We start from the raw sequence: 12,500 nt of genomic DNA on the forward strand, positions 1-12,500 counted from the left end.
TCCACCAGAACTACCTGCAGCAACCATTAGGGCTGTTTTGGCTGCTCTGTTGCTGAAATTAGCCAGGTTAGCAGCTCTGTTGTCAAAGGCTTGTTCACGGCCAGGAGTACCTATTATACAGGAGGGTGAGCTTTTAATAATCTAATATAAGGTTACACAAGGAGTCAAAAAACTTGTCAAGATATGGATACTTATAAACAATTTGCCTGGAAACATCAATTACTGTTTCCCACATTCCTTGATTCTTGGGTAGTTTTCAAAATTTGTATAACTAATTTAATTTTTACTGCAATTATCATTCATCATTATTACAAATTTAGTAATTATCATTTCTATCATCACTGTTTTCATCATCATCATTGTTGCTGTTTACCTTGAGGCCAAGTTAACACTAAGCCATTGGAAACAATGGTTCCCAAATTCAAACATTTATTTCTGAAACCTTACAGGCTCTACAGAGATTTCCCTTCAGCTGTTTATCCCATCTTTTTTCAGTAATTGTGATGAGAGTTTCATACATATAATATATTCAATTATCATTAAAACTTTCAAGGACTCTAATCATATACTTTCATTTATATATCACTTTTCTGAGACTTTAGATCCAAAACTGTTCATGGTTCTCAACGATATGATACTTTAACCCGTTCCTGCCAGGTGACGTGATAGTACATCATAGCAAACCGCATGGTTGGCAGGTTCAGCTTGTACGTGCGGCAACACGTCAGAGCGCGTGGAGCGGGGCGTTCGGCTTAATGCAGCGGACTCCCGCGCCCACTGTCTTGCCACTGCCAGATATCACCAGAGCTTAATTGCTCTTAGGGATTTCAGACTGGGAATAATGGGTTAAAGTCCAAAAATTTTGTAGTTTTATTTTTGTTTGATCTGTTCATTAGTATTATCTTCCCCTTTTGGATAAGGTGTAGAGTCAACTTGTACAGTGTAACAGCTCAAATGTTTTTCTGAGTCAAAATAAAATGCTTCAAATTGTACAAATGGATGACACGAGGCTCACATCATGGTTGACTTGGTAATGGCTCCGGGTGCTGAAGCCAATTTGGGCACAGCACCAGGTGTTGGGAGTACCAGCCTTGTATAGAACTGCAATTTCTTATTTTGTAAATATGAGTTTTGCAAAAATGAAGAAAACCCTTTTCTTTATCCTTCAGTATAATCACATTCCAGTTTGTACATAAGAGTATAAAACAACTTATTTACTGAAATAGACCTTAATATACATAATCAGGTTACTACAGGTTAGGTTTAACAACGAAAATGAATATCATGAATCTCTGAATATCCAAGAGCATTAAAATCGTGTATTGCAAGCAAGTGTTACAAAAATAATCATATATATACTTGTTATCCTTATGGGTAACAACTTTTGATAAATTAGCTTATTGGAACCATTTCTTTAACTTTTCTGTGTTGTGTACTATCATATAATATCCTTATCTTTTGCAGTGTCCATAGGTGTCACTGATATAAAACTATATTCTATATCTTACTGCAACATTTCTCCATGTACAACACATATTTATATCTAATGGAGAATCATACATATATCACAATATTATACTTAATTACTTTCAACTACTTGAGTGATACAAATCTTGCAACAACACTCCATAATTTTAATAAATTCGTCTAAAATTACCTAAAAAATAGAACTTAGTTAACTAAATAATCTCTATATTATATTTTTCTTCAAACGTATGAACAATAGTATGTACTTTAAAACCCCACATTTTTAATCATTATGTTCATTCCTTAGCTGTAATTACACAAATGAACATTATTAAAATACATCATAAATAATTATATATACTTTCAATACATATAATGATAAAAATATATGTTAAAAGCTATATTTATTCTTATATGTATTCTTACATTACTGTACAAGACAAATACATTAAATATACATACATATACATTACATATAAACATATATATACATATTATATTATCATATCATATATATATATAAATATAATATATAATATTATAATATACATTCATATACATATATACATATACTTTAACATAGTAATACTTAAACATACTATATAATAGTACTTATGAATTACATAATATTATATATATAATATATATATATATATATATATTATATATATATATATATATATAATAATATATATTATTATATATATATATATATATATATATATATATATATATTTATTTATATATATATATATATATATATATATATATATATATATTTTGTTTTTTTTTTTTTTTTTTTTTTTTTTTTTTTTTTTTTAATGCCTCTGCACATATGTTGTGTTGGGGGAGGAAAGGATGGATATAAATTTTGATTTTTATACAAGAGCGAAAAACCTTGACTTGATTATGTCTCTGCTAGAGCTTAGCCTTGAAGAAGTCAATTAGTAGACCTTGTGACCTTACCTAATTTCACCTTTCCTTGAATTTGCAGGATTTTTTTTTTTTTTTTAATGCTATCAATATTGATGGTGTTATTTTTTTTTTTTTAATAAACATTATAATTACTATGTTATTGACATTGGTAGTGCCAATATAAGATAACTAATATTTTCAAAAATCATGGAGAAGGGGTAAATAGGTGAGATAAGTAGTACTTGGCTCATTGGTGACTTAGTACAAGTAGAGTCATCTATGTGTAAAAACAATTTATAAAGTAAACACAAAATGGGTATGATATGTATGCACATGCCATGCCTGTCAGTTTTGGGTTAAGAATTTTAATCAGACATAGTATGACACATTTACAAAGAAGGATAATGGAAATGTTTTTTAATATCAAATAATGTAACTATTGATGCCATTCAAAGCGTATAGTCATTTGATAACATTAATATTACTGCACTAACAAAAATATCATAAGGTTTTTGCATCATTATACCTGGCAATGGCTTGCGCCTGGGGACTGTCTCCTTGTCCACGTCTACACATCTCTGATAGTTGTTGAGAGAGGCCATCAACTTCATCACACAGTGCAAGGATGTCTGCCTGTGCTGGGCCAGTCAGTCCTGCTGCAACCTGAAAAATTAATTATATAACTTCTTTCCATAGTAGTGCCAATACTCCCAAAGACATCTCTCCTTTTCAACTTTTGGCTTTAAGCTTACTTAGTTCCCTTTTCCCTGGCATCCATAAGTCTCTTGACCAAAAGATAAACTGAGTAGTGAATACTTAAATCTCTTATATTACAGTGGGATATTCCTTTACTTACCAAATCAAGTAACCTAGCTAATAGCTTTCTATACAGGAATATTGGTCACATAATTGCCAAAACTGACCAATTCCCTTTTCTTTGCCTTACTCTTACTCATTCCCAACTGCGTTCTCAGCCCTCACCATCTGTACCTTGTAATGCATTCATAATTGTGCAACTTCCATAATTGATCTATTCTTTTTATGGGCTACTATCTAAGAATTATTCAATACACGCTGAAATCAAAGCTAAAATCTAAATGCTTTTGAAATTCAACAGCAGCTCTTTATCATTTTAAAAATATACATAATTTGAACTTAGAAACAGGAAGAGTTTTAAATAAATTAATTCTTGCCAAGAAAACATTTTCTTACCCTCTTGCCTTCCTCCACAATTAGACCAATGGCTTGTTGTCCCAATCCTTTATCATCCAATGAAGGATTATTAAGCCAACGCTGTGCCTGCTCCAGTCGTCCAGCAACGGTATGGGCTGGCTGCTGAACACCACTACGCTCCACATTGCTTACAGCTCTTGAAATTGCACCACTCAGTTCATTCAGCTTCTCTCCAATGCTTCGTGCTAAGCTCTGTCCCTGTGAATTAGATTTTCACTTTACGATAACACAGTAGTTACTGGTTACAGAAATACTTGGGTGGGAGGGAGAGATACCAAAAGAGAGGTAGAGGAAGAAAAGGAGAGGAAAGGAATGGGGAGGGAGGGAAACATGAAAGGGAGAGCAGGAAGAAAAGAGAAGAGGGGAGGGGGAGGGGGAGGGGGAGAGAGAGGGGAAGGGAGGGAGGGAGGGAGGGAGGGAGGGAGAGAGGGAGGGAGGAAGGGAGGGAGGGAGGGAGGGAGGGAGGGAGGGAGGGAGGGAGGGAGGAGAGGGAGGGAGGGAGAGAGAGAGAGAGAGAGAGAGAGAGAGAGAGAGAGAGAGAGAGAGAGAGAGAGAGAGAGAGAGAGAGAGAGAGAGAGAGAATGAACGAAGGAGAAGAGGAGAGGGGGGGCAGGATTGATTGATTTATTAGCAAAAATCACATCTGGTGCCAAACTACTAACTGAAAATATAAACAAAGAATAAAACAGCAAAAAAGTTTATATCACAAGAAATCAAAAACTTTAGTTAAAATAACAAAATAACTGACGATAATATTTTTGTGAGTAGGCCAACTTCCCCCCATATAAATCAGAACCTTATGTCCAAACATTTGCATCTTTCTCATGCAACTTTGCATCCAAAAGGGAAACTAGGTTGTGTATTATAAAGACTTAAGCACAAATCATGAGGGAATGTGGAACAAGACATTGAATCTGGGAGGCAGTGGAAACGGTACCAGCTGCTCATCATTACAGACTGGCATCTAACAACAATTGGTGATGGATGGAATGCCCCAGCGGCCAGATGAACACTAGTATGGGGAACAGGCTCTGAAATATGGATGCAGGCTTCTGTACGAGAAGTGTAAACCTTGGAAGAAAAACCCACAATACAAAAACCTTGCATCCATATTCCAGCTTAGGGAGAGTCTGATAGTTTGCATCCCAAGATGTATGGGTAAACTCTCAAAAGTAACATAGCCTTCATACAAGGTGCCTTAATATTTCCAAAGTGTGGCACCCAGGTTAGTCGGTAATGAAAAATGAGACCAAAAAATCAAGTTTCTTCTACACACAAAATTCTACAGCTATGAAGGTACAAGTCAGGATCAGGGTGAACAACTCGTATATGATGAAATGTACTGCAACGATCTTTGCAAATCAAAAGCTGCGAGTTTTAGCCAACTGGGTAATCCTATTGGGTGTCAGTTGCTATTTTCATTCAATTAATGGCATCCTTGATTAAGAAAATGAGATCAAAAGGTCATTAACATCTCAAGATCCATGGACTCCAACAGGAAGAATGCCGACTCGCTCACGTGTGCCAGCTGGTGCTGACTCAGCGGAACCGAGTCCTTACCCACCGTGGTGCCCAGCCACAGCAGTAACCTCCAGGCAACAGTTGCAACTTCTCGTGCCTGGGTGGGGCGCGAAAAGCCGACCCCTAGGATAAGAGGCTAAGAGGCCCAGAGGCTGGTGAGCAAGAGGAAGGGAAGGGAGAGGGGGAGGGATAGTATTTTCATAACTGAGATTCAAAATGCAAGTTTCCAAGTCTTACCTGTGGTGTTGTTCCTTTCCCATCTTGCCTCAATTCACAAAGTGCATCAGTCATGGAGGATATATCGCCTGACAATTTCTTTATTGCATCACGGTCAGGGGGTAAAGACCGATCAGCAACTTTGTCTGCCTGTGCCAATATTTGCCGTAGTGATTTCTCGCCGATGCCACCCCTTAAAGCTGTTGGATCCTATTGAAAAAGTGTCAATACCAAATATTAATGCACAAACGTCAGTATCTGAGAATATATAGAATTATTGATTCCCTTCACTATATATAATCTTTTGTAGTATTAAATCACACCTATATTTACAAATAAATTTAAGGTCAACTCATTTCTAATCATTTTATTCTGGAATAACAATTAAAACAAATTAAAGAAGCTTATGTGAGAACAGAAAATATTTTGAGTCTTGCTATAAGGCTGCATGTACTGATAATATTCCAAACTGCTGACTAAACTGAAAAGAAAAATTTAATAGCACCCTTTGGCATCAGGTAACTGATGTACATCATGGAGATTTCAACAATTCTAACTGACAGCAAGGGGATATCCCCTAGCTGATGTGAAAATCATCATGACGTACAGTGGTCACAGGTGACAAGGAGCTAAAAGTGATAAAATAACAAAATCAACAGAACTTACTAAAAGCCAATCATGTGCTGCTTGAGCTTTGCCATCAATGGCATTGAGGGCTTTCTTCATAACAGTCAAATTATCTGCATCCCATTCTTCTTCATCATACGTTGTTAGTTGCAGCACACGAATTATTTCATTGATCTCATCTGTCATCCTCCCTAAATTAATGAGAAAAAAATGCAAATTATGGATAGAGATATGCCAAATCCAATATGGCCTGGTTAACATCAATGCAATCGCTAGCACAGCAAAGATTGTATTTTAATTTTTAAATAATATTGTAAAAAAAAATCTTTTGAGGACATGCATGATATTGCTTACAGTATGAGTAATAATAAAATTAATCATAATAATAATAATAATATCATTAACTATAACCATAACAACAATAATAATAATAATCATAATAATAATAATTATAATAATAATCATAATAATAATAATAATAATAATAATGATAATAAATAATAACAACAAAAACATTGTGGGCAGACATGACATAACACAACCATTTAACACACTTTTTTTTTTTAAGTGCCCTGTCCCACAAGGACTTTGGCAATCATGGATTTCCATGATTTTCTTGGCAATTTAGAGCAGTGGTTTGCCATTGTTTTTATCGAGTCACCATCTCTATTTACCCGGGTCTGGGACCGGCACTGACTTGGGCTGGCTTGGCCACCCAGTGGCCAGGTAGGCAATCGAGGTGGAGTTCCTTGCCTAAGGGAACAATGCGCCGGCCAGTGACTCAAACCCTCGAACTCAGATTGCCTTGGTGACAGTCTTGAGTCAGATGCTCCAACCACTCAGCCACCGCGGCCTATATTTAACACACTACATCACCCATATTACAGTAAAACTCACCAGCTAAATAATTTCTATTTTCAGCAGCTTCCTCTATGCCTTTCCCTCCTTGATGGAAAATTTGAATGAAAATTTTCATTGAGCATATGAGGATGGGAGAGAGAGTCTTCACCCCTTCTAAACAGCGCATTAGGATTTCACGATGGACTTGGTGTGTCAGCTCCTGCTGACGTCCATCCACATCACGAGACACCTGATAATGAATAAAATCACTTTATGAAGTCATTATTTGCAACAATGATCTAAGAAACTGCTTCTGTTAACATTCATCCACATCTTGTGACACCTTATGTTGAACAATATCAATTTAAGTATTCATTATTTGCAACACTGATTCATGACAATACTCACAAATATAAAATGGACATAAAAATTACATAATTTACCACTGAAGTATATCTCTTTCCTTATTCTGATTTAGAAGAGCATATCTGGAGTATTTCATTTTCCAGATTCTTAAAATAAGCTATCACATCAGTAACGATAGTTTTTACTCTGAGAATCAGTCCAGAAAAGGTCTTAAACAATTACTTTCCCATCAGAACCCAACCTATTGTCCTTGTGTTTAAACCAAGTGCTCAAAATAAGCTTAACAAGTGTCTAATGTCTTCAATTCATACCTCAGGTCCAATCCTTTCAGTTTAATAGGATTTACTGCTATAATTTATTTCTTAACCACATGAATTTTGTTATTTTCACCATTTAATCCATGTAATCCATTATAATAATACAATATTGCCTTGCTCAGTTATTCATAATTTATAACACCAATTTCATAATAACCATTCAGCAATTAGTATACTTACTGTCAAATTAATACTTACTCTTGTCAGGCAAGGAGATAAGTCCTTAACAAACTGTACCAAATCTTCCATAGTTTCAATAACTTCAGCTACAGCAAGGTAGTCAAGAACTTTCTTACATTCTCGTATAATTTTGCGAACTTCTGATTCATCGAAACACAGTAGCAATGCAGATGTTCCTTGCAAAATACCTCTTGCTCCTTCAATTAGTTTCTTTCTGGAAAAATATTCATTATGCTATCAATCCTTACTATCAATATCGATGCTGTTATTATCATTTTAGATTATAATTATTATAATGTTATTTACATTACTATCAATAATCTAAAATAAAAGAAAATATTTCCAAAAATCAAGGAAAAAGGTAAACAGGTGAGAAACGGAATACTAGTTATTGACTCACTGATGACTAAGTACTTGTGGAGCCATCTATGCGTAAAGATAATTCATAAATTAAAAACAGACTAGGCATGGGATGCCTGATTATGCTATAATTGGCAGAACTGGGTTAATATACTTATTTTTGGGCCATTTCTATTAATATAAAACTTATTATTCACCCTTTCATTCTAACAATATACATCTCTATATATTAACCCACTGCTGCCCGGTATGCCATGTGCATACATGCCATGTTCTCTGATTTTAGTTGATTAATTGTGTATATACATTGATGGCTTCACATATGCTCAGTCACCAAGGAGTTAATTAATAGTCCTACCTATTCTTCCTTGATTTTTTAATATATCTTTTAATCCTCTTTGTTACTAATATTATTGTTAATAACAATAATACTAGTAACAATAAAAATATTATCAATATCAATAAAATTAGAAAATGGCATTCTTCTCAAAATCTCAAGGAAATCAGATGAGGCTATGTGCACCTACTAATTGATCCCTTTGTGGCTGAGCACTCATGAGGCCATTTATGTGTAAACTAAATTCACAAAACAAAACTACAGTGGACATTACATGTTCCCTGTAACAATATGAGCGTGATAATCAACAACAAATTTCAAGGGAAAAAATACATCATAACTTATCTGAAAGAAAAGATGAAAAAAGTGGGATCCTAATACCTGGCTGGTTGTGAATATGGGTCTGCTTTCAGAAGTGAAGAGGCTTCCTCTAATAATTTGGCTGCACTTTCAACTCGGTTCAAGGCTGCTGGCATATCTTGTTTCAAAATGGGGTCATCACTGCTATTTATGGTCTCTCTTCCAACCTGTAAAGAGACAGAAAATTCTAAACCAAGCAGTTCAGTTAACCCCTCCAACCCAGAAAAATTTTGGTTTGTAGAGCATCATGAAAATTCCAGCTCAAGGCTGGGATGACAGGAATGACTCTCCATGAGTGCACAAAGCTCTCGAGGGTGATTAGACTCAGTGGGTATTTAGGAATTCGATAAAGTGTAGAATGTATCATCCGTGACTGGAAGTATGCCAGTTCCCAGGAGGATGCTGTTTCCATGCTCTAAATCCTATTCCTGCCTGCTTAGCATGTTGTATTACAGAAAATTTTTTTACTGTTATAACTAATGCCAATGAGATGGACTACGTAGAGAGATGATATGCAGTCTATGTGGATAAAGCAAATCATATGACATATACACACTTGAAAATGGCAAAAAAATTAAAATGCCTATGTCGAAAAAGAGAAAATAGCACAAGCATTTTCAGAACATGGCATGGCCACTGTCTATGCTGAAACACCATAAAATGGCTTTACTTCAGCAATGGGGTAATGATACTTCAGGATAACTGATAAAAGAGATAGTTAAGGGAACATGCCTTGGTATTATGGATTAATCATAATGCAGGTAATAGGGGTAATCCTTAAGAGGGTCATCTTCCAACATGCCAAAAGAGACCCATACGTTCCACATTTTCTACTTGTAAAAAGATAACAGCTTAAGATAGCAAAGTCACTTTCTCTTGGAATGTAGACCATGCAATTGTGTTTATTTTGAGCTACAGATTTTAGAGAGGAAGAATTATACACTCCCAGAAGCTAGAAATTTGCATTATATATTGTAAAATACAACCATGAACATTAAAATAGGACTTTTATCCCTGTTATTTCTAACAGGTATTTGGACAGTGGCAGCTAAACCTGAAGCGATAATGGTTCAATCCTCGACCATAGTAGTGATAATTACACCACCAACTGTTATACAGTTGGTGGTGTCGAGGAGGAGGCAACCAAGCCAGCCGTCGAGGAGGTACCCAAGGTGACCGAGCCGGCCTTCGAGGAGGTAGCCAAGGTGACCGAGCCGGCTATTGAGGTGGTACCCAAGGTGACCGAGCCGGCCGTCGAGGAGGCACCCAAGGTGACCGAGCCGGCCGTTGAGGAGGTAGCCAAGGTGACCGAGCCGACCTTCGAGGAGGTACCCAAGGTGACCGAGCCGGCTGTCAAGGAGGTACCCAAGGTGACCGAGCCGGCCGTCGAGGAGGCACCCAAGGTGACCGAGCCGGCCGTCGAGGAGGTACCCAAGGTGACTGAGCCAGCCATTATGAGGTACCCAAGGTGACTGAGCCGGCTGTCGAGGAGGCACCCAAGGTGACCGAGCCGGCTGTCGAGGAGGTACCCAAGGTGACCGAGCCGACCTTCGACGAGGTACCCAAGGTGACAGCCGTCGAGGTGTTAGCTATGTTATGGCTATACTTTATATCTAGTTATGTACTTGCACTGATTTACGGTGGCCGATTGGTTAGAGAATCGGACTCAGGACCGTCACGACGGCAATCTGAGTTCGAAGGTTCAAGTCACCGACCAGCGCGTTGTTCCCAAGAGACTTTACCTCGATTGCCTACCTAGCCGCGGGGTGGGCAAGCCGGCCCAAGTCAGTGCCGGTCCCAGAACCAAGTAAATAGAGATGGTGACTCGATAAAAACACCGGGCGGAAGGCAACGGCAAACCACTGCTCTAAATTGCCAAGAAAATCATGGAAATCCATGATCACCAATGTCCTTGTGGGACAGGGCAATTGGAAAAAAATAATAATAATAAATAAAAAGATAAAGAAATAAATAAATAACAATAATAATAATAATAATAATAAAATAATAATAATAATAATAATAATAATAATAATTAAAAAAAAAGTAAAATGCAGAGGGGCAAGTGTGTGTGGGGGGGGGGGGGGTGCATGGATGTAAGCATATGTGTGGGTGTAGGTGTGTATGTGTGTATGTATGTGTGTGTGTGTGTGTGTGTGTGTGTGTGTGTGTGTGTGTGTGTGTGTGTGTGTGTGTGTGTGCATGAGTGTGTGTGCATGTGTGTATGCATGTGTATGTGTGTGTGTATGTGTGTGTGTGTGTGTGTGTGTGTGTGTGTGTGTGTGTGTGTGTTGTGTGTGTGTGGTGTGTGCATGGTGTGTGTGTGTGTGTGCTAGTGTGTGTGTGTGTGCATGAGTGTGTGGTGTTGTGTGCTGAGTGTGTGTGATGAGTGTGTGTGTGTGTGTGTGGTGTACATGAGTGTGTGTGCATAGTTGTGTAGTGCATGAGTGTGTGTGTTGTGCATGAGTGTGTGTGTGTGTGTGTGTGTGTGTGTGTGTGTGGGTGTGTGTGTGTGTTGTGGTGTGTGTGTGTGTGTGTGTGTGTGTGCATGGTTGTGTTGTGTGTGTGTGTGTGGGGTTTGTGTGTGTGTGTGTGTGTGTGTGTGTGTGTGTGTGTGTGTGGTGGTGTGTGTGAGGTGTGTGGTGGTGTGTGTGTGATGGTGTGTGGTTGGTGGTGAGTGGTGTGTGTGTTGTGTTGTGTGGTGTGAGGTGGTGGTGGGTGAGGTGGTGGGGTGGTGAAGGTGGTGGGGGTGGTGAGGTGGTGGTGGTGGTGAAGGTGGGTGGTGGTGGTGAAGGTGGTGGTGGTGGTGAAGGTGGGTGGTGGTGGTGAAGGTGTGGTGTGGTGGTGGTGGTGGTGGTGAAGGTGGTGGTGGTGGTGAAGGTGGTGGTGGTGGTAAAGGTGGTGGTGGTGGTGAAGGTGGTGGCGGTGGTGAAGGTGGTGGCGGTGGTGGTGGTGGTGGGTGGTGGTGGTGGTGGTGGTGGTGGTGGTGGTGGTGGTGGTGGTGGTGGTGGTGGTGGTGGTGGTGGTGGTGGTGGTGGTGGTGGTGGTGGTGGTGGTGGAGGTACCCAAGGTGAATATATATAATATATATAATATATAGTAGTACCACTACTACTACTACCAAACTCCTATTCTTCTTCCTACTACTACTATTACTATCATTACTACTAATACATCAACAGCAGCAGCAGCAGACCAAATGAACGAGAAAAAAATACTTCCAGAAAAACGAGACTGAAAACTGTCAGTACAGGGAGGCCATGTAGGGGTTAGGGTGGTCGGAGTCACGTTTTTCTATGAATTATGAAGAGATTTGGCTAAATGACTTATCACGACTTTTCTCTAACATGAACGCAAAATACCTCACGACCAACGACACAAAAATAAACTCATGATACAGAAGAGCAATACATAACACTAATAGCCCGACAACAATCGAAACAAACACAAGAGAGAGATCCTCATGGCATCGCCAAGAGGCACACTTGAAAAAAACATCTTACGAACAGTTGCAGAAAAAGTTCAACATTTTGCTCGTTTTACCTGTACTTTCAATATTGGTTTGCGTGTAATAAAAATGTAAAGAAATCATTACCCCCGAAATTCTTAAAGTGTGTAAACGATTTATTTCATTTTCAGATCTAGGTATAATTATTTTGCGTGAGAGAGCAACATGTGTGCATCGCTCTTCGAGTTAAATTGCTTTTCCTCTGCTTCCAGGACAAAGCGTTCCTTCAGTGAAGTTGGAGATTAGTGCCTGA

The 12,500-nt window shown here is 38.2% G+C and overlaps 1 protein-coding gene across 1 annotated transcript in view; it reads right to left on the bottom strand.

Annotated features, from left to right (window-relative positions):
- LOC119598077 (vinculin-like) overlaps nucleotides 1-12,500 on the bottom strand; it is a gene marked incomplete at its 3' end in the record, with an annotated part of 94,371 nt that overhangs the window by 4,250 nt on the left and 77,621 nt on the right. Inside the window, 10 exon segments of the mRNA XM_037947705.1 lie at nucleotides 1-141; nucleotides 1,016-1,101; nucleotides 2,720-2,724; nucleotides 2,909-3,045; nucleotides 3,595-3,813; nucleotides 5,374-5,562; nucleotides 6,019-6,170; nucleotides 6,877-7,069; nucleotides 7,701-7,896; nucleotides 8,761-8,906. The exon segment at nucleotides 1-141 is cut by the window's left edge and continues 42 nt beyond it. Coding sequence (XP_037803633.1) covers nucleotides 1-141; nucleotides 1,016-1,101; nucleotides 2,720-2,724; nucleotides 2,909-3,045; nucleotides 3,595-3,813; nucleotides 5,374-5,562; nucleotides 6,019-6,170; nucleotides 6,877-7,069; nucleotides 7,701-7,896; nucleotides 8,761-8,906 — 1,464 coding nt within the window.

The sequence above is a fragment of the Penaeus monodon genome, chromosome 40, assembly GCF_015228065.2.
Source record: "Penaeus monodon isolate SGIC_2016 chromosome 40, NSTDA_Pmon_1, whole genome shotgun sequence".
NCBI lineage: Eukaryota > Metazoa > Arthropoda > Malacostraca > Decapoda > Penaeidae > Penaeus > Penaeus monodon.